This window comes from Parasteatoda tepidariorum, chromosome 10 (assembly GCF_982258835.1).
Source record: "Parasteatoda tepidariorum strain Cologne lab strain chromosome 10, Ptep-v5.0, whole genome shotgun sequence".
Taxonomy (NCBI): Eukaryota; Metazoa; Arthropoda; class Arachnida; order Araneae; family Theridiidae; genus Parasteatoda; species Parasteatoda tepidariorum.
The window spans coordinates 102,036,640-102,059,879 of NC_141764.1; the positions used below are offsets into that span (position 1 = coordinate 102,036,640).

Genomic DNA, 23,240 nt, shown 5'->3' on the forward strand with positions numbered 1-23,240 from the left:
GCGTACTTCGTCATATCTCGAGAGCTTTTTAAGCGAATTGACGAATTTTTCCACACAGTTATAAAAATCGTTTATCCAAAGATAATTCCATGCAAAACATGACTTTTAATAAATATTTATCATTTATTATTATTTTTTTAAATATTAGTCGAAAAAATTTTGAATTGTAAGGTATGCGATTTCTAACATCAACTTTAAACGTTGTGTTCAAAAATATTTCAATTCGCTTAAAAAGTTCTCGAGATATGGGGAAATACGCAAAAAGTAAAATTAACATTAAAGGGTCCAAACTTTAGACTGTTCTCCTGACCAAACTATTGAGACCATATTAGCTATATTTTGGTTAATTATTTTGGTAGTTGAATAAAGGTAAAATAAAATTATAAAAAAAATAATAAATACTTACTAAAATTAATTTTTTTGGATGGAATTATTTTTGGACAAACGAATATTTAACTGTATGCAAAAATTCGTCAATTCACTTAAAAAGTTCTCGATATGTCACAAAATACGCAAAAAGTAAAACTAACTATAAAGGGTGCAAATTTTGAATCGCTTTCTTAACAAACTATCTTAACAAACTATTTTACAGATAGTGGCCACACCCCCCCCCATACTTTGGAAGTCAGAAATCTGAATCCGTCGAAGGAAAGGTAGGTTTATTCAGAGAAAGTATGTTTTTGTGTCTGATTTCGTATCTTAAAATATCATTATTAATTAGCATATTATTAATTAGCATATCATTATTAATTAGCATAGCATATTTGAGGTTACCACCTCGAACTATTAAGAATGAGTCCTAGAAAGTGAAAATCTGATCTTTATATAAAAAATTATTCTTCCGTTTCTTATGTTGCGGCACTATAAAGAATGCAGATACGAAGAAGAAGCAAATAAAGGGTCACTTACAGACAGCACTGAGGAAGTCGATTATTTTATTTGTATGAACTTAAATAGCTTTATTTTATCATCGGATTGTTTCCCATAACTGAAGCTTTTACTTATAAACACTGAATGTCAAAATTTTTCCAGTATCCGTTCGTCTAAATTATAAAAGATATCTAATAAAGGTTTCTTTAAATTTTTAATGAAATCCAATCAAAATTTATAATTGTTTCAATTGATTCGGCTTTTATAAAGTCCCTTGTTTGTGTACCCTTTGATATTTCTTTGTCCCTCAGTGAAGACACTGTTTCTAGTAGCACACCTAAGTCTAGCACGACTGGCTATGGTCAGTAAGTGGGTGGGTGACCACTTCTGCAGCGGTGTCGATTCTCGTTAAATTGTTCTGCCGTTAATTGCTCGACTTCGCGAGCAGGTCGTCGCGCTACCAAAGCAGAGAAGTCCTCTGCAGAGGATCAAAATTGTGATGGCACGTCTTCTGATCATCCTCAGGGATGTTTCCCAGACCGTCAAATTCACTCGATATTTTATAGCTATGTAAGTGTCAGACTCAACCGATGTATTATAACCGTTTTCCAGCAAATTTAAATCCAACATAGCATTGTACGCTTATCCCGATATTTTATAGCCATTATTCAGCCAATATAGACCATACATAAAATTGTCCAAATAATCCGAGAGTTAATAACCGCTACTCAATCAATATAAGCCACATATAGAATTGTTCGATTCACTCGATATTAGCTGAACAATATAGAACCTAAATAAAATTGTACGATACAATCGATATTTTATAGCTGATATTCAGCCAATATAGGCCATATATGGAATTGTACAATTTACTGGATATTTTAAAGCTGTTATACGGTCAATGTGGGTATAGCTAGATATAGTATAGCTAGCTAGTATAGCATCCTATATGGTATAGCTAGATACATCCAACATTTTATTGCTCTTATTTCGCTAATATCGGTCCTATACAGATTTGTTAAGTTCACCCGATATTTTATAGCCGTTATTCAGCCAATATAAACCCTATATAGAATTGTACAATTCACCTGATATTTTGAAGACGTTATTTATCCAATCTAGACCCTGATAAAAATTGGTCCGATTAACCCGATATTTTATAACCGTCAAATAAAACCTAAAAATTAAAATAATAAACGCTTTTCTCTAAAATCATATTTAGTTGACTTTCAAATCTCATGGGCGGATAGCCATCAATATAACTCTCTTGCTATTTTTACAATAAAATCGAAACATGCAGTGCTCTTGGTAGCTCGATTTTCTACTATCAGTATTTGTCATTTTGACCAAGGTGAAAATGCTTTATTCTATAACCGTCGTTGAACAATCGACCCAATTCTGGGTTTATGACTACCAATGTTCAACTCCTTGTAATTTTGAACCAAATCTAGAAAACGAGGAATCAAGTATTGGAAGAAATTTGTCTTCGTGGATGACTTTTAAATGGAACTAACCCTAATTTGCGTTGCATGGAGAGGAAAACCATGAAAATCTTCCATCTATAAATTTCTTATCCTATCTATAAATCTCCTAATAATCTTCTATTTAGCCAGACGATAAGAGTACTTTAACCCATGATCCGTCTACCACTGGGGAAATTTTTTATCAGCTCGCACCCGGTACGACCAGGGTGCAGGAATTCGTATCGACCAGCCATCTTGCTGGGATTCGAGCGCCCCTGAGTCACCACGGCTCAAGGTGAAAATGTTATCATTTCCAGTAATTCGGTTAAGACAGAGTCTTTAATTGGATCACTTCTTCTGAACCCCACTCTAAAATATCGCCAATAATTCAAATGCAACTTTATCAATCTAATTTTTAATTCTTGCAACATCAAACATAAATTTTTGACCAGAAACTTGCCGTTTTGACCAAGGTGAAAATCATTTCCAGTGATGCTGTAAAGGCATTGTTTAATCTGTTTGTGAGCCCACTCTTAAATGGAACCGATAGCCCAAGTAGTGCAGCTCAAGTAAACTATTTGTGAACATCCTGCAATATTAAGAAGTTTTAAGAGTAATAACGCAGTGATTGGAGCCTATAAGCTTCGGACTTTACTGAAAAGTTTGCGAAAGAATTTCGAAGAGCATTCCGAAAGAAAACAGCCAAATAACACTGTTTACGAGCCAGGAAGTCGAGAGGGCGATAAAGCAGGCGGCTCTTCTGAGTTGGTTCAGGATGAGAGGTTAAACGTGAGATAGCCTCTCAGCCGTATGCATCCAACGTAGGTGATAAACAGCCCCACAATTACTAAAAATGGTGATCTTCACACTACTGATTATGGAATAAAGGGCTGTTCAAATGTTACATACGGAGGGTTTTGTGATTTATTCCAACCAGAGGAGAAGAGGGGTAAGACATTGCAATCCTCGTATTTCCAATTTTTCGTATTTTCAATGCAAAAAGTAGTGTCATAATAAATTCCACTTGCGAAATTTCCGAGCTAGAATTAAATTCGTGCAAAAAAAGATTTCTTCGAAGAGTTTAGAGGTCGAGAGTTTGGATCAAAGAAAGAAAAAACGAAATATTCCTAAAGATTATTCGACTCATAATTTAACAAAATAAATGAAAATCTTAAATTTTGCTTCGCGCAAAGTTACATCTTTTATGAGAATTTAATCTTAAAATGAGGTTCCTGCAAAAAAGTCTAATTTTAAAAAAAAGGGGTATTTTATTTCATTTTATAACCATCGTTGAGTAGTCGAACCACTGTTTTTGGATTTACGACTACTAATGTTCAACTGTGTAACCTTGTCATTTTGAACCCAATCCGGAAGACGCAGGTACTCCTGGATCAGTACCCCCAGAGATAGGATTTGCTATGGCAACATGGAAGACTTTGAGACTCGACAGATTTAACGTGCATCAGTCACCATTTACTACATGGGGAGTCTTCTGTCAGGGATTGTGATTTGCTATTTTTTGCTGACAAGGGGGAGTATGAAGAAAAATTAACGGTCGCCCTTTATGGTTACTGGGATAATTTCATATAGCAAATAGCAATTGAAAAATTATCTGCAGTTGACATCTGACATTTTTTCGCCGAAAACACACCCCATATGCTTTCTGTAAAATACTACAGTAAAAATGTTTACCATATTTGGGGAATTTCTTTACACGATTTTAATATCAAACAATATCAAACAATTTTGTAATTGCTTCGAGAAACTGTTAAAAATGCTACAGTTGGGTAGTCATTCCAAATTTTGCCCTATGAGTGGAAGTCTAGAACATGCTTTTGGAATTATTTGAACGATCCCTATGGTGCACTTTTGACACATTGTATCGTCATAAAAACACACTCACCTTTGCATTTTGATTTCACTTTGTTCAGTCTCTCTTGACTGGTGCCCGAGAGAACAATCTTGCTGCCATGTTTGGAGAGCTCGTACGCCAAATATTCTCCAAGACCACTCGATGCCCCAGTTATCCACACAACTTTATTCCTCAACTTTCCTGTAAACGATTCATTCTGTTTAAATTGGAATACTGTACACTATAAGAACTGTGGTGTAATACCTGTTCGAATTTGATGTTTACAAACTCTTTACAATTGGGCGAATGAATACTTTATTTCATGTTAATACCGAATCGATAGTTCAATCACACTTTAAAGGGAGTATTTAAATCTAAATTCTAATAAATGATAAAGATTACTCTGAGAAGATCATACCTGTATGTATTTACTGCAAATATGAATTATTTTTACCCATCTTGGAGCCAGATGATTAATATTTCTTGTTCTCAGACATTAGAAATTATGAATTTTTTTGTGTCTGAGAACACCTTGTTTCAAGTTTCACTGATATTACAAACGGAATGTTATGTAGTTGCCGGGTTTTATTACAATGGATCGTTTTTAATAAATTTATTTTCTCATTTTATAAAAGAGAAATTAAACATGGCTGTTGAAACGTTGTTTCGTTAATTTTTGTACACTAAATTCTGAGTACACACTACTTGATCATGTAGAGAAACATGGTTTTATGAATTTTAAAATCGTTCCATCGTTGACTTTTAGTTGTTTGCCGCCTACGGTATCATTTGAAAACATCAGTTTCAACGAGGATTTGAAATACCGTGCTAGTAAGCAAGAGGATCATCCTGAACTTCTATTAGAGTTAGCCCCGTTCATAATATCCTTTCTGAAATCTTAGCTATCTACACGGAGGGCAGTGAATTTGAATATTGTAGAGCTGGGAGTGGTGTTTTCATCAGCAACTCCGAGCAGATAATTAAATTTAGTATTCGTAATCCTGATTTTTGCTCTATTTGTAGATAAGAAATTATTGAGAGGCCTCTTGAGTTTGCACTTACTACTAATTATAGTAGTATTTGGATTTTGACTGACAGTAAAAATACCATCCAAAACCTAAAATATTTGCCGAAAATATATGATAAACCTGACCAGGAATTTCTAGTGCTTCTAGGCCTGAGGGAATCAGTATGCCTCCAGTGGATTCCTTTGCATGTTGGGGTGTACGATAAAGAGATTGCAGAAACTCTAGCTAGAAATGGTTCAGATTTTCCTATCGGCAATTCTGTGGCCTTCGGAAATCCCCCCCCCCTCTCCACAAAAGTAACTTACTTTCAACTTGGCGCCTCCAACAGTTGTTATGCAGCGGCCCAGGACTTTACAATCAGTCTTGGCAAGATTCAGAAGTAGTCACTTGAAACTCATGAAATTTCTGAATGGGGGAACGAATTTTTCTCCTTACTCCTGCTCACCTTTTGCATTGTTCAGGAGTCTCCTGGATTCAGCTGTTGGTTGAGCAGGATGTTCTCATGCGACGGGATCTTTTGAACCTGGTGTAGGCTTCCCTACACCAGGGAGAGGAGTAACAAAAACACAATCGAGCGGATAATGTGAAAGTTTGATTTCTTCTTGCACGAAGCTGAACATTCCAAGGAAGTAAAATGTTATTAAGAATCATATATGCTTTTAGGTGTATAATAAAGATGTTCTTAAAAGAAGATGTACACATATCTGTCAAATGTAATAAATAATTATATAATATTTAGTCTCTTACTGCTTTGATTTCATTAACAGTAGATTCAATTCATCGTAATATTTTCACCTCACTTTGTATTTATTTCATCAACAATTAATTAATTAGCATATTTTAAGGGTTCGCTCTCGGAGCATTAAATTGAGTTTTAATTTGTGAAAATCCGATCATTACATCAAAAATTATTCAGGGTGACGTATCGATTTTAATTTGCTCACTTTAGAGTGAGTTAAAAAAAAAACAAATTCCTATTTTTATGTTTCGAGTATCTAATCTTATATATGAACAGATTTTAAGTTACGAGAGTTTAGTTTACGAAATCACACTCGAAAATCTACTTTTGTCTGGATAAAAATTTTTTCCCCCTCTCCAATGGATTCGGATTATTGATCTTCAACATATATAGGGAGTAGCTGCAATGCGGAAAATTACGGTCTCAATAGTTAATGCTAAAGTTTAAAATCTCGTAATTTTGCAACTCATAATTTTAAATTCAATTTCTGCGTATTTAGTCATGTCTCGTAAGCAGATTGAAAAAATTTTGCACGCAATTATAAAGTTCAGTTAGCCAAAATTTCCTTGTAAAAATTTTTTTAAAATCAATTTTCATTATTGTAGGTATTTAATACAAAATATTCTCTCAACAGCTCGTTGTGGGACAGGGGTCATGAAGGTTCAGGCCCCACAATTCTATCACCAATGGTATGATTGTGGCAATATTATCAGCATTGTGCACAGGCCACCTTTATTTACCAGACAAGACGTTCCCTAACGATCTCAAGGTGTGTGGGCTTCAAGCAGCCACTGGAATTTGATCTCCAATACTTCACAATAAACAGTTAAAACCGCTGAGTCATTTTTGAACTCATTTTATTTAATAAAAGGTTGAAAAATATTCAATTATTTACAAATCATTAAACTATTTTAAACTTTGCAGTTTTAAATATCGTAATATAAAATTTGAGGGAAATTGATTGAATAGTTCCTGAGTTATGAAATTTTTTAACCATTCAAATAATTTCGTTTAAATTTTTTGTGTGACAAACTTACAAGCTTTAAAATAGGGCAAAAATTTGTATCTCTTAAAATTCAATATTTTTTTCATTCCTCATGAGATAAATTAAATTAAAAAATATAAAAAATTGTTTTTTCGTGGAATTATCTTTGAATAAGAGAATAGTTTATTTTTCAAGATATTTCCAACACCAAATTAGGAGAGGTAATACGTTCATTCTTACTTAAAAACACAAAAATCTTTCACTCAGATTTTTCTTAAAAGTTTACATTTAACGAATTGTTTTGCAACCCTATTTCCAACGTCAAAATCACTGAAATTAATTATTATGTAAATGGAAAAATTATTATTATAAATAAATAAATTATTTGTACAGTGAGAAAAAAAAAAGGAATGACCTGAATACTTTCAATCTAATGATCGGCGCACAAAGAATTATTGGTCAGCTGACCAAACTATTGTGATCCGATTTCCTTGAATCCCTCCTCCGCATATTTTGAGAGTCAGGAATTCAAATGTTACAACGATTCAGAGAAAGTACGACTGAATTCCTACTTTTGAATATCGACTGCAGTAATTATTTAGCAGATTTAAGGTTAGGCCCATTAAAAGTGTGTGAAAATCTGATAAGATAAAAAGTGATTCAAGGTGTTTATAAATGAGAAAAATCATAAGTAAATAAATTTACTTAAGAAAATATATACTTGAAAATTCGCTTCTGATATAATTTCTTTTAAATTTTTTCTTTAAAATTCTTTCCCAAAATTTTAAAATTCGAGTGACTTGAAAAATACCCAGTTTTGCTTTTATTTAAATATGAGGAAGAAAATGTTTTACAATATTTCCTTCCATTTGAATAATATCAGTAAATCAGTGTATTTCACATCAATCATGAAGTGGACTGATTATAAAAGCAAATAATCATGATTTCAAGTGCTTGGATAAGATAACGCCATCTCTTTGGCGAACAACCATTTTATCTCTGAATTCCTTTCTTTAAGGTATCCGACTAGTTTCGACAACTTTTTTTTTTTAAATATTAAAATAAAATTTTGAAAATTGTTTTATAATATGTAAGAACTTATAAAATTAGCGATAAAATTATTATTATTTACTTTTGTTTTTTAAATATTAAAATAAAATTTTAAAAAACTAGTTCACTTGTCTTATAATATGTAAGAACTTATAAAATTAGTGATAAAAATTATTATTATTTATTTTTGTTTTTTAAATGGCCATTTTTTGGTAAAAATAAGGCATTTTTTGCATATACCCTAAACACTGTTAAAATTTCTATCCCCCAAAACAAAAAATCCTTTGAAGATTTTATTCATAAGGCTATCCACTATGTTTTGAACTATTATCTTAAAAGCAAGTGCATAAACTTCTTTGGATTAAAATTTGGGATTAATGTAGTTAAAAAAGCAGATTTTTAAACATTTCCGCACTTGTCTTTTCAAAAAAACATGCATAAAAAATGAAATTCTACTCTTTTTTTCTCTCTTAGCCTGTAGTTTAAAACACGTGTGCATTCATCATAAACACTCATGAAAAATTGTCGACAATTATTTTAAAAACAAGTTGAGATATCGTGTTTAAGGTAGTGTAAAATGTGAAATAATCTGATTTTGAGAAAAACGCATTAGACTTAAAATCGCTAGTTTATCTAGTGCTATTACCTGATACAAAAAACTGCTTAGTAAATAAAGGGAGTAAAAACAAAAGTAAAGAATTTTTAGAAAGCTTAAATTACAAGGATTTTAAGTTTATAATAAACTCAATTTCAGAAATTTTGTCCAAAATCATGTTTTTGCACAAATCAGGTACGTTAAACAAAATTGAGTTTATTTGCGGCAGGAGATATTTAAGCATAAAATAAAGATCACTGAAGAATGTCTAAAATGGTGCCGCACAAACTGAAGGTTACTTACTTATTAAAAAAGAAAACAGCAAAACGACAATGATGAAAATTGATGTAGTTCTCAATTAAGAAATAATGAACTGCTTTTCAGGTGTTTATTAATTGTACTTTAGGTGGAAAATTCGAACCCTCAGTTTTTGCTAATACAATAACAACTAATAACAGCATTAAAAAATTATTTATGATTTTCTTTATTATTTATGCGTTGTACATTGAAGCCGTGTTTAAGTGATTATCAACTTTTCATTTTCGTGGCGTAAATCTTTATTATAAGCTAATTTTTTGTCTTTTCAGATCTGAGAACTGCTGAATCATATTTATACGCTTTTACTCTTTTTACAATGAATGGTTAATGGCTATGGATAGTGGTTGTAATGTCGGTGAGCCTCAAACATATATTTACCCTCCATCCATCTAAATAAAAAGCGAATCGTAATGTTATTGTCTTAGGACATTAAGGCAAAGGGTGAGATTGTTCTTATTTTCCAGTAGCGCCTTCTAAAAGGCCAAGAGTTCGACTTCTGCCACACCCGTTTACAGGGCGGACTTGTTCATACATCCAGAGATCCTGACCCAGAAAACGATCATTCTGCCATTCAGTACCCACAGAAGTTGTTTACGGGAACATGGAGGACTTAGTGACCCGACAGATTTAACATGCATCAGTCACCATTTACTGTACGGGGAGTCTTCGGCCGGCTGGATTCGAACTCCTGTTCTCACAAAAAACGTACTGCAAAACCAGGCTATGCGGGTCCCAGCAAATCGTAATAAATGTAAGCAAAGTATGTTGATTTACATTTCGTAAAAATGTCATATTCTATGTCAAGTGCACTATTTGTAGTCAGTACATTCTAACTTTAGTAAGAATGCACTGTTTTTGATTTTAAAAAGTGAAATAAAGCGCAAATTGCAGAACCACTGGAAAATTGTGCGAACAGGTTATTGAAGCCTTGGTAATTCTTAAAAGTAAGCTATGCCGCTAGTGTAGTCGAATAATGTCTTCTTGGAAATGAAAGTATCTACGACAATTTCTATTAGATCAATAAGTAAAACAAATTAATAGATCTTTATATTGTAGTAGCCGTTTCTGATAACCAAGGTTTTTCTTTCATTTTTTAAGAAAAAAAAAAGTCAAAGATCTAAAGTCAGAGGCTTGCCTCTCCATTCATAAAACTTGACGCGACCCGATATTTTTAATTTAAATATAAACACAAGAAAACCTCTTTCTCTTCCACAACTTCCAGTTCAGAAAGTTGACGGATGTTTATCTCAGTTAATCGTGCAAGGGGATATTTTCAAAAAAGGTAGGTACTTTATTTATGTCGCACTAGAGCTGCTCAATGGGCGTAACACTCGTTGGTGTCGGGAGGTATGAATTAAACTGCTGTTGCGAAAGGTATGAAACAAAATAAACAACAAAAAATGGGTTAATAGGATCTCCTCTTACAGGCCTTGGAGCGTGATTTCATGCTTGAAATAAGGCAGTTCACCATTTCCTATGGCAATGGGTCCCACTCATTCAGTAACGCTGTCTTCATTCCCTGGCTGGTCCACGTTGCAATTGCCCTCCCCAGAGCGGCCCAGACATGCGTCATAGGGTTGAGGTCTAGAGATCTGGCTGGCCAATCCATCCGGCGAATATCTTCACTCTCCAGAAATTCGTCGATCAGTCTATGTGACTTCGCGTTATCGTCCATTAAAATGAATTCAGGGCCAACTGCACCCCTGAAAAAGTTAACAAAGGGCTCCAAGACCTCATCTCTATACCTCACACAGAGCCTCTTTCAAAGATAGGTGTGTGTCCACCAAACAGGATGCCCGCCCAGACCATTAAACCTGCTCCGCCATAACGGTCGATTTCGCTGACGGTGGAGGGTAAGTAGCGGGTCCCTGGTTCTCTCCATATGAACGTAAGGCGAGAATCGGGTTTTAAACTGATCCGGGACTCATCTGTAAAGAGAACAGTCGTCCATTGATCCATACTCCAATCTCTATGCTCTCTGCATCATGCTGAACGGACTCTCCTGTTCCTAGAAGTGAGTGGGACGCAAACAGCAGGTCCTCTTGCAAACAAGCCTCTCTCATGAAGTCGTTTGGAAACAGTCACCCTTGATACATGGGTTCTTGCGGCTGCATACAAGTCACGAGAGAGCTGAGAAACTGTAGCCCCTCCGTTACGCCTCACTATAATGGACAAATGGCCATCTTCTCTGGCCGTCGTGGCTCTCGGACGACCTTGCTCAGGCTTTCTCTCGATGGATCCGGTATCCTGGAACTGTTTCCATAAGTTACGCTCGACGCTTGGCGTTAAATTGAACTCTCTACAAATCTGGACCTGAGATTGGCGTGCTTCTAGTCTCCCCTCAATTCGCCATCCCATTTGTGACATTGCGTCACTTAATCTCAATTTTTCTGTTGGGATCGTGACCTAAAAATTAGACCGAACCCTGACCCCTTTCCTGTGACGCCTCACTGTCTGTCGACCTTCACGCCTGTGACCTTCGGCAGCCTTTGATGTGAACACATGGAGAATGGTTAGCTGCAATCACAGTTTGTGAATAATTGTAATTTGATTTTTCGCAGTCAGTCTATTCACTTCAAGTCCCATTTTAGGGAGTTTAACTACCACTTCTTGCTGTTTCTATAAATATCGCCCATTTTTTTTGAGAGGTGGCATTCAAAATTTGTAAGTCAACAAAATCTACGATCCCTTAACAGGGATTTTTCATTTTTACCCCCTCCTCTCTTCGAGAGACGGAGTTTTTTGTTTAATTGCATGGCGGTCATTATTCCACCCCCCGTGGGTGCGTAAGCTGTCCGGCTCGGCTGTGCTGGAATTCTTTTTTCGCCATGGATGAATCTTCGGAGGGCAGATTTTGAGAAGTATGACTCCAGCGGCAACCCACTCCCGTGTTAAAAAATGATTTTTGTTACATTCTCTCTCCGTTCCTGTTTTTCTCGAAAGCCTTTTTTATGATACGCCAAATGTGATTTTAAGAAGCTGTCCATTTTACGATGTCCTCCACTAATGCCTATCACTTTTTCAATCATGTGCCAGAAATTAGTGTGCTGATGATATAGCGTTTTTGTGATAGTGCTCCTCGATGTGTTGTTCAAAATAAAATAAACAAGGAATTTATAGTGCCTCTCAAGTGTTTTCCCTTCATTTTGATGTCATTGACTCCTACTTTAGGTACCTGTTCAGCTTACTTCTGATAAACTATCAATTATCCTGGTTGGTCGAGAAGGGGTATGTAAAGAAATAAGTCTCTGATATGTTCTTTTTTAGAAATTGTACCTCACCAGTTGTATTTTATGTTATTGCGGCACATCGTATAATTTAATAATATTTTATTTTCGGTCATTTTTAATTATAACAACAGCATTCCCATACAACACCATTCTATCATCTAAACGTTGGTGGTTACTCAATTTTTTTGTTACAATTTGAATTTAACCTATTGCTGCAAAATAACACCAAGAAATTCGCCGAGGTGTGCCAGCGAATGAAATGAGTCTTAACTCACTTCTAAAGCGTGTTTCTCTACTGGCTTCGCCTACACACATGTGTACACTTGCGTATTTGATATACAGGATTTGCATTTTTGTCTAGCAGAAATTAGCTAGTTTAGAAGCAGTGGTCTTATATTCAGTTCAGTTCTTTTCATGAAGTTCGATAAAGTATGCAAATTCTCTCGATTTATTTCACCTGTGTAGTTACTGAAATATGCTTAGAAGAATCTTTTCTCAGATTTTCTCTGATCTCTAATGCATGGCGCAATCTATAACTTTGGTGCTTTAAGCACAAATTAAATAAACGTGAACTACAAATCATAACAGAAATATTAATTTTTATTTTCAGCCTCATAAATGTCATTTTAAAAATTCTGAGAAATCATAAAATGGCATTTTTGGCATCGCAAACATTACCAAAAATTAAAAAATTTTAAAAAATCTGCTTAACACCATTTCTTATTTAATTCATAAATTATTCATTTATGTCAAATTTTTTACCTTAAAACTAAAATCTAATATCTTTCTTTACTAATAATATGATAAATCAGATTTAAAAAAGAGGATGGTGATGGGCTGTTTTTTTTAAAAACTTCTGTTATCTTTACATGACTCATATATTTCTTTTTACAACACCTTCATTAAATTGTTTAATAAACGTTTTTTTAATTTTTTTAAAGCATTCGAAACCTTTTGCTTAGATTATCTCATTTGCTTTTAAAAAGGAAAAATGTATTTCTTAAAATGTAAGTAAATTTCATAAAACTGACATTAAATAACATTACACTAAATAAAATTCTAATTTAATTCAAATTCCATTTTAAAAAATAATTTGATTTATAGATCTCATTCGTTAAAGAAATAAAAAACGAAAAAGAAATCTGAATGAAACATATGCTGAGCAAATATTAAAAAACTCATTAATAGACCTATCATATTAAAAACCATTACGAATATTACAACAATTAACGTATTACAATACTATATTTTGCATCAATCAGTCAATTGTGGAAACAATAATTAACAACTTCAGCAAAAGCAATTATTAAAAACCTTTATTTATTATGTAAAGTCTTTTTTCCTAGATAGTAATAATCACTGATAACACGGCACTCTATTTCCTAAATATAAAGATAGTTTTAAAAGTAACATCGAATTGTGAATATAAACTCTGTTAATAATGCTACCTCCGACTTTTTTTTAAAATTTTATTTTTAATCGGCTTTTAACAGCAGACCTAATTTTAAGTTTACGACTATCATTATTTAACTACGTAGCTTTGTAATTTTGAACCCAACCCAGAAGAAAAGGGAACTCCTGGATCAAGAATTAGTAGAAGCTAGCCTTCGTAGAGGACTTCTGATAGAGTCATTTGTGTTACACGGAGAGGAAAACCATCTACCGTGCGATCGCAGGAAAAGGGAACATGATACGCCTACCAATGGGTATATTTCATGTCAATACTGTGGTCGGAGCGAGCCGGATGCATATCGACTTGTCATTGTTGGGATTCAATACGAGCCCAGGTTACCTCATTGGGAGGCGAGTGCTCTTGAATCACCACGGCTTCCCACCACCGAATTTTTATTTTCTAACCGTCGTTAAACAGCCGGCCCAATTTTTTTGGGTTTGCGACTTCCAATGTTCAACTCCGTAGACTTGTAATTTTAAACCCAATCCAGAAGACTTTGTAATTCCAGGATAAAGTATTGGGAGACACTTGCCTTCGTGAAGGACATTTTGATAAACTAACCCGCATCTGCGTTATATGGGAAATAAAACCACGGAGACCACCCACGGTTAGCTTGACAGCAAGGGGACTCTAACCCATGATCAGCCTACCTTTGAGGATATTTTACGTAAGCACTGTGGTCGGTGCAAGCCGGATGCGGAATGAGTATCACCCAGCCATGGCTGGGATTCGAACACGATTCATCTCATTGGAAGGCTCTAGCCCCTGAGACACCATGGTCTATCATCGGATTGTAAGATTGTGATTTCTCGTGAAGTGATCCTATTAAGAATGGAATAACAATTCAAGGCCGGAAAATGAATCACTATGTATTTGGTTGATCTTTTAATAGCGTTGCCAGCTGTTGCCTTTCATCAGAGCCGGTTTTGTTTGTCGAATAACGTGTAAATACTTGATAGATTAACTAAATTCCGACTTTTAGATTCGATTACACTGCAACAAAAATTGTTGCAATGCCTTTACTTTAAAGTGTTGGATCTCTAAGTGTTTTCCTACAGCAAGAACAAAGGATAATTCACCATGTAGTAAGACATTTCGAATGTTCCCTTACACTACTTGGGGTAAAAAAAAACCACCACCATGTTTGTTATGCAATAATGCTAAAATTAATAATTACAATAAGATATGATACACGTAAAAATCAGTAAAATTATTTTTACTAGAGAATATAAAGCAAGAATCAGTCATTTAGGATGCACTTGTTCACTATTTCTCTTAAAATAGAATTAGTTTGGTAATCAAGCCTGCTCACAGCACAGAAGAAATAGTAAGAATTCGAAATAGGCTTAACAGAACCGAGGTGGATAGAAATGAATTATATTTAAAAATCCTTTAATACTGTTCACTGATATTTAAAATTACAAATATAGTTTTGCTTATTACACAACTGAAATTATACATTAATATTTTAATGGTAAACTTTTATTCCAGTGTAAATTGTGTAGCTGCGTTAAAGTAAACCTTGCTCCATCTCTTACTCAATGATAAACAAACTACTGATGATGATATACAAAGTGCGCAAACGCTGGTGTTCTCGAAAACAACCTATTTTTTTCATGAATGTTTACGAGTAAGCATTCTCAATTATTGGTGTTCAGATTTAATACAGCCATTAAATTGTATATTAAAGAACTATTTGATGTTAACTTGGATTAAAGTGTCTCTTTACACAATTTTTTAAGCTGTTAAACGTCAAATTCGAAGAGTTGTTACGCTACAGATTTTACAATAATTTTCCTCTGATCCATTATCAATCGATACTGGATTTATTTTCACTAGACCGTTCAAATAATACGTAAGCGTCTAATGGGGGTGAGATTTGTTTATTTTTGCTGACAAGGGTGGAGAGAATATTGTTTAAATATGACATTAAAATCACAAAATTTTCAAAAACTTTGTTAAATGTGAAAAAATTTGTATCAAAAACATTTTTGGAAGAAGCTATTTTTGTAAAATTTTTAAATAACTGGAATGAATATGATGCGCCTTGCACTTTATTGCTTATCTCCTGTAAAAATTGTACTAGCCTAAGGGAATTAAGTGCTTGAGGTAAGAAATTTACATCAGTAATTCATTACTTAAGTTGGAATTTGTTGAGAAAAAAAAGAATGGTCAGTTCGAAGATCCTAATAGTAAGCCGTCGGTCTGAGGTGAAGATGGGTTCGCTTCTGAGATTGTCCGACAATAGCCAATAGTATCCAATGAGCCCAACTTATCCAACTAGTACATTGATGGTGTTAAAAAAAATCAGTTGGAAATACAGGTTGTTTAAACAGAAAATGTAGACAGGTACAAAACTGCACTTAGTAAAATTTGTGAGTTCAAAAGAGTTTTGAGATTGTTCAAACAAATATCACGAAAATGTTCAATACGTGATCATGGTTCAAAAGAGTTAGAAGTCTGTAGGGCCCAAGGAAGTTGTTTTGATCACTATTGCAGGTGGGAGGATGGACTGTGCTTGACGGAGAAAAAAAAAGAAAGAAACCGTAACCTGGGGAATAAAAATTTTAAATAATAAATTTTAAGTTGGTCAGGCTATTCGCTTAATTACTTCTGAAGCATTAACAATAGTTCTGAGGGTGGTTTTAGTAAAGTTTGTAGCTTTTATTTGTGGCAGTCCAGTCACAAATTTGTCACCCATAAATAACGATGGGCTTGAGTGTCATTTTATCGATAAGTAGTTCGTTCCTTTTGTTAAGATTAGATTTTCTGCCCTAACAGCTTTAAATTTCTTTGAGATATTAAAGGTTTGTTTTCTAACTAAAACAAGCCGTTTGTCGAGCTCCATTTCTGCTTTTGTCAGGGGCTACTTTTGGTAAGCATGTTGGCTTGGGTTTTATCTATGTTAATGTTCTATTCCTTGAATCATTTTTCAATTATTAGGAAATATTCATTTTGAATGACAGTTTATCATTGCGGTGTCATCTGCAAAGAATGAGATAATTTAAAACAAAAGTGAAGTTTGATAAAAGAAAATCTGGGAAAAAAATCTCTTCCCAGGGCCCGTGCTAAGGATTTCAAATTATTGGCCAGTAAATTAGCCAAATAACAAAAGTATTCGCCAATTTTCGAAAGTCCTCGCTAAATACAAATCTTAACAATTTTTTTTTACATATTTTTCTTTCCAGTAGAAAAAATTATTCTCCAATACTTTCGTCAAAACACAATTTTATTCGCCAAATATACGATTTTATCGCTTTTGGCGAATGCTTATTGTGGGTCCTGCTTCTTTTTTAACACAACGTTACAATGTTTACTTGAAATTAATCTCAAATTAAGATTAAAATTACTACTGTAAAGTCAAAATAAAGCAAAAACAAGGGGGAGGGGTAACAATCCAAAAATTGTTAAAACACACTAAAGTATAATATTTGAACGACCCTTTATTCACTAACAGCTCAAAACATCATAATTTTAAAATAATTTTTCCATTTTCTTCGTAAAATATAGTTTTAAATTTAAACTTTAAGTCCCAAATTACTATTATATGTTTCTAATTATTTAAAACATGCCCCACCTTTTCGAGGAGTTTAAAGCAACATATTGCAGAGAACTAACATTGTTTAAGAACCTCTACTATAGATTGAAAGTTCTTTTTAAAAATTTTATTTGATTATTTCACGCAAAGTATTTTCAATCAGATATTTATTTCATAACCATAATTTTTCAATGTTTATATTATATTTTTATTACTTTGCTAAACACATGTTTACTGCATTTTTCGAAATGTTTTGTTCATATTTATTTAAATTGGAAATTATAAAAGCATTATGTTGATTAAAAAGATATTTGAAATTTGATTTAATCATAACTTTAACGATCGATTGCGCACAAATGTTGTATTTCACCATTTAAAATAATTTTCTCTGAAATCTTGCAAAAATGTGTATACATTACAATTCAAAATGTGTTCGATTATTATTAAATAAAATAATGAAAAAAAAAAGTTAAAGACTGTTTTTTGCTTGAATTTAACTTCGGATTCTAATTATGTGCAATAAGTTTTCTAATTCGCCTACAAATTTCTCGAGAAGAGTGAAATACGAGAAAAGTAAAATTAATCTAAATTTTGGACAGCAAACTATTGGGACCCAAAATATTGATATCCATAGTGTGACTACTCTTACTATTTTTAGGATCCGGAATCCGTTGAAGAAAAAGTATGTTTATTCAGAGAAAGTACGTACCTGTATCTGATTTTGTAACTTAAAATATCACCTGAACTAAGTAATTAGCGTAATTTGGGATAGGTCTTCGATCCCTTGAGATTGATTTTATCCCTTGAGATTTTTTTAAAAAATTATTTACGAACTACATGATACCCGGTCTTTTTTTCTGCCGTTCGAATTTATTTATTAATTCTCTTTAATAGGAAATGAAAATTTACTTCAAATTGAATATTACTTCAAAAAGAAGAGGAAATGAAACTTTACTTCAAATTGAATACTACTTCAAAAATTGAATCATTATTCAACAAAGCGCAATTGCTAAATGTATTTGTGAAATGTGTTGTTGAGCAGAATTAAGAGTACAAACTTACCCGCTATATCATCCAAATAATCATAATAACATAAAGTCAAATCGCCATCCAATTTCCATAGTAGTAAAAATAAAGCAATAAAGCAAATTAAAACAATTGAAGTGACTACTTCGAATAACATATTCAGCGCTTATGTTTCACTTCCCGTGCGAGTGAAACAGTTTGCACTGATAGCCTTTATCACGTCTTATAAAGATAAGACAGCACCTTCAGAAAATCTAATCTTCGTCTCTTGAATTTCATAAACTTCTTATATTCAACTCATTTGTGTTTTAAACCTCTTCTTTACTTTTTAATGACCTTTATGTGCTTTTCTTTTTATTATACATTCATTGACTATACGATATTTTCATGGCCGCTAAGTTAGCTTTAAATAGGTGATCACTTTCCTTGGTGAGAAAGTGATTGAGACCACCAATATTCTACGTCACCCCAAAAGCGTTCCATTTGTAAGATGAACTCAAACATGACGTTTCTCATTGAACTTGGAAGTGACATTTATTTTTCGTTGAATTTTAATAATGAAATAGGACATTTAAATACATTTAGAGTCAGAATAGAAAATAATCGGTAATAACATCGATTTTTAGTCTGAGGCTAGTTAAATTGCAAAAAAAAAAAAAAGATAGTGTAATAATGTTCTATTTTCTCAAGGTTTTATTCTCCTCAAAAACTTTAATTTGTTTTAATTTTGCTAACGAAATTTAATTTTTTTCTTTAAGATATTTGTCCTACTGACCTCCTATTGATTTTAATTCTTTTTTTTTCAAAACATATAAACTTTTGCCTTCTATGCGTCATTTACTTTTCATTACTTTAGGTTTGACTCAAGTAATGAATGTTTCCGCAGCCCACATATATGTATTTTCTCTAAGGAATGAGGAATTATGTACAACGAAATAGCTTCATTTTATCATTCAATCGACATATTTTTTATTAACTAATGATCCTATTGTGATGTTTTATAAACATATATAAATTGTGCAATACGTGCTTTATTATCCACTTTATATTATGTTTAAACTGTGCAATACTATTCTCTATCGTCCACTTCATATTTTTCTCCCCCTCTTTAGGTTGTGCAGTGTTTTAATTATCAAAAGAGATCCTCTTTTTTTCCTACACTCGTAAACATCCTTTGCAAGACCGAACTCTTTAACATCCGCAACTCCTGCTCCTCTGTCCGGAGGAACAACATAACCTGCATTTTCTCTCCTTTGATCGTAAACCAAAACATTCTGCCGAACCAAAACCACTGTTATTCACCCTTCGACTGAAACTATATTTCTTGTGTCCCTCAGCTAATTGAGAGATTTTCAACTGGGCCCTTTTTACTTTCAAAAAGGACTCTTTGACGTTTCCCTCGATTCTATCACTTGAACTTCATTCCTTCCTATAAAGTTTGAGAGTTCCTATCTTTTTAACTATTGGCTATTTTGTATTAGTGTACACTCTTTCTCGATTGGCTGAATGTTGAAAGCTCATGGATGGTTTTTGAGGCACCATTATGGACGAGAGAATTGACAGGCGCTCCTCGTGGTGCACCCTGGATAACGCTAAATCTGTTACAGCCTTCGTCTTTATCTTGTGTGTTGGTCTTTTTGACTCTTCTAACTGTACTCTGTGTACAAATAGGGCCCATATGAATGGCGGGCATCTATGGAACTGCTCTGCCCTCCAGGAGGCCCGCAATTCTTCTAGTTTCAAGACACTCTCCGCCCCTGGAGATATTTTTTTGTTTTGTTATATTGGACTGCAAGACTTCTCATGCTCGAGTGAGAGTAAATGATGGACGTAATTAAAAAAAAAAAATGGAGAAGTGAATTCGCTGTGTGATTAGAAGTTTGAAAAGTGTGTGCGATTCTCTTTTTTAAATATGTGATTTTAACGAAAAAACGAAGGATGTTAAAATGTGATGATCTATAGTTCAAATAAAATGCTATAAATTTTCTTTTTCAAACTCTGATGTTTTGTTATTTGTATGATTTTCTTAAAGAAGTGGGTCAGCATGAAATGCTGCAAAAAATACTGTGGTTCATCGTTATGCGTGAGTAGTTCCGATTTTGTAAATTGGATAGAGAGCAGATATGAGTAAATTAGATAAGTTAGAGAACGCGTTCTTTCGACGCAATTACATTCTAAGTGAACGATCATAAACCAATAACACACATTGCACCGTTGCAAACCCTTTTTTTCTTCAAATTAATTTATAATTATAATGAATTCCCTTTCATTAACACTTTATCTGGCACATATTAAAATGATGTAAAAATTTTGATACATTAACCTTCAACGCGGACAGGATGAGTAACAAATGTCTAGCTTAAATATTATTAAAATCACGAGCATTTCGTTGAAGGGCGTTTTTCAAAGTTATTTTTTTCCTTTTATTGTCCTGAGGATTCTGGATATTTCATTCGTATAAATAAATTGATACAATTCTATATCGAAAATTTTTAATGTTTCAACATTCGAATTTCAAAGATATTTAGCTAATGTATAAGTTGCATGTGATGTGTTTTTTAATAGAAAAATTCACTTTTTGTGTGGAAACTAATAACTATTTATTATTATATTGTGAAATTCTCTAAAGATTAATATCATATTTATTAATATATAATAATTAAAAAATAATAAGAAACGAAATAAAATAAAAGTAGTATCGTTTTATTTTCAATTTTAGAAATGATAAAGTTTTTAGCATGAAAAAAAATTAATATTCCAGAAACAGTTGTGCTCGTTTAAAATAATTTCGACATATACTAAGAAAAAAAACTTAAAAAGTTTTATTTCGAGTATCTTGAGACTACATGGTTCAGTATTAGGTTCCTAAAAAATGTTCTAAAGTATAATTTTTGCGTTTAAAAACCCTTTTTATTACAAATAAGTGTTAAATTTATCAGAAGTTAAATCAATACCGAAACTAACAAATAAAAACCTATTTTAATTTATGATGAAAAGTATAGAGAGCGTTTCTCCAAAATAAATATCATCAAATCGAATGATAATATAATTGTCATTCTGCAGGAAGTAGAAACAATCTTTCAAAACCGAAACCACTCCATTTCCCCCCAATTTAACTGTCTTAAAATTAAAAATCAAGGAAAAGCCCCAAATCGATTATTTTCTACTCAATACAGTTGAATGAACTATTCAGTTATTAAAATTTAAGGAGAAAAGTACATCACTCTTTGTAGGAAACTTCCGTTCAAGTCTGGAGCCCTGAGAGGGAGGACGATCTGCCCTGTCTATGGATATTGTTTTCAATACCTATGTGAACAACAACAATCTCGACCTGCTCGACTTCCGGATGGAAAGTATACAGCCACTTACTATAGCTTATTCTCCGAGGCGATATTTTCAAACAGATAATTTTATTTTTAATAAAAGAAACAAATTATCTAATTTCTGAGCTCATATCTGCCACATTTCATAAGACATTAAGTAATTCTGGTGAGTTTGAAGTGAAAATTTGTTTTAGTTATTTATAGATGTATTGTTAAAAAAAGGTGACATGGTTGCTAGATTTGGAAAGAACTTTCTTTTTTGGCATTCCTGCCTCTTTTTAATTGTTTATTACTGTTCTTGATGCAAGCCGTCCACCATCATACGCTAGTGTTAGCATGTTCCACGTGCCTGTTTTTGTATTATGTCTCTGTTTAAATATAATGTAAAAGAGTTGAATTATTTGAGAAGAATTTTGAATGTGTTACTAAAGAGAATTGATACTTGACGGACGGGCATGGTTTCAGCCTATCAGGATCGAGATACCCACACAACGTCATTTGCAGGTACTCCGTTGAGCAGCGATGAATTGCGCAAACAGTACACGGATCTAATGTTTAGATATCCATCAGATCTCGAAAGAATAAATTGCTGAATTGCATACATTGAATTGCAGCCTGGAAGTTCGCTTATGTGAGGTAAATACTCATTTATTTATAATTTATTGAATTTATTTACTTATATATGTAGTATAAGCGATCTGAAGTTGTTAGAAATTGTTTCTAACTATACATCAAATGTAAGAATTTTCATTGAAAACTGCATTTATTAGGTAGATATTTATTTAAAATGTTACCTTTAAACAACATTTAATAATTTATTTATCAATTTAAGGTGTTTGTGTGGTATAAAGCCAGTAAATAAAGACAAGAGATTGGCTAAATAAGTATTCACCAAACTTATCTCCAAATCGCCTAGTTTTGCATTAAGTTTACACCCCCTCTTGAGCTCAGACAAAGTGAATTTACAAAATAATACAGACAAAAAAAAATTTAGTAGAAATTATGCGGGTTATTATTTTTTAAGACTATATATTTTTATTTGCCTTATGCCTACTTTTTTTTTACACGGTATTTCTCAGAATACTGATAAAACATTTACTATAATAGGGTTGTATTTTTGAAACCAAATTCACGTGATACTGTTACGGGCGAGCCCCGATCACTGGTTGCTTTCTGACCTGCCAGTCGCGATAGCTTTCGAGACTGGCTGGCATTCGCGAGGTCTGGAATCCTAGACGTTCTGTCGTCTTTGAGACAATTCGAGAATTTTGTAGATGCGGTTAAAAAAAATTATATGAAAGGGGGTTACATTTATTTTCGATTTTAGTCAGACTAAGAGTTATCTCTGCCGCTTGTCCTTCGGAGCTTGTTTCTAAATCTGTTTTGTTTTGGAGACTCTGTGCTCGTTGAAGTTATTCATTCCAGCTTGAAACTTTGAGATCGTAGCTTAGTGGATATTTCTGTGCCAATATATATGTATATATTTTTGCTGTTCTTGGATCTTTAGGATGTCTAAACGCAAGAATTTAACAATTTTTAATTACTTGAGAAAAAATCACGACCTAAAATTAGTGAGGTGACAGCATCTAGTACCAATGTAAGTTTTTCTGTTGAACAGAAATGTGATACTTCCGTTGAAGAAAACGTTTCTAGCGTAACAGAATCTGATGAATGTGAAAGCGGCCCTCAAAGTGTTACTTCCCACCCATATGACATTGGACTTTTTTCAGAAGATAATACATGCGAGGATAAAAAACTGGATATACT

The 23,240-nt window shown here is 33.3% G+C and overlaps 1 protein-coding gene across 1 annotated transcript in view; it reads right to left on the minus strand.

The window, feature by feature from the left end:
* The window catches only part of LOC107448909 (dehydrogenase/reductase SDR family member 7), a 42,348-nt gene extending 23,994 nt beyond the window's left edge, over window positions 1-18,354 (minus strand). Inside the window, exons 1-2 of the mRNA XM_087153537.1 lie at window positions 18,187-18,354; window positions 4,240-4,389 (exon numbers count right to left, since the gene is read on the minus strand). Coding sequence (XP_087009663.1) covers window positions 4,240-4,389; window positions 18,187-18,307 — 271 coding nt within the window. The 5' untranslated portion in view covers window positions 18,308-18,354. The remainder of the gene's footprint in view (window positions 1-4,239; window positions 4,390-18,186) is intronic.
* Between the last annotated feature and the right edge of the window lie 4,886 nt (window positions 18,355-23,240).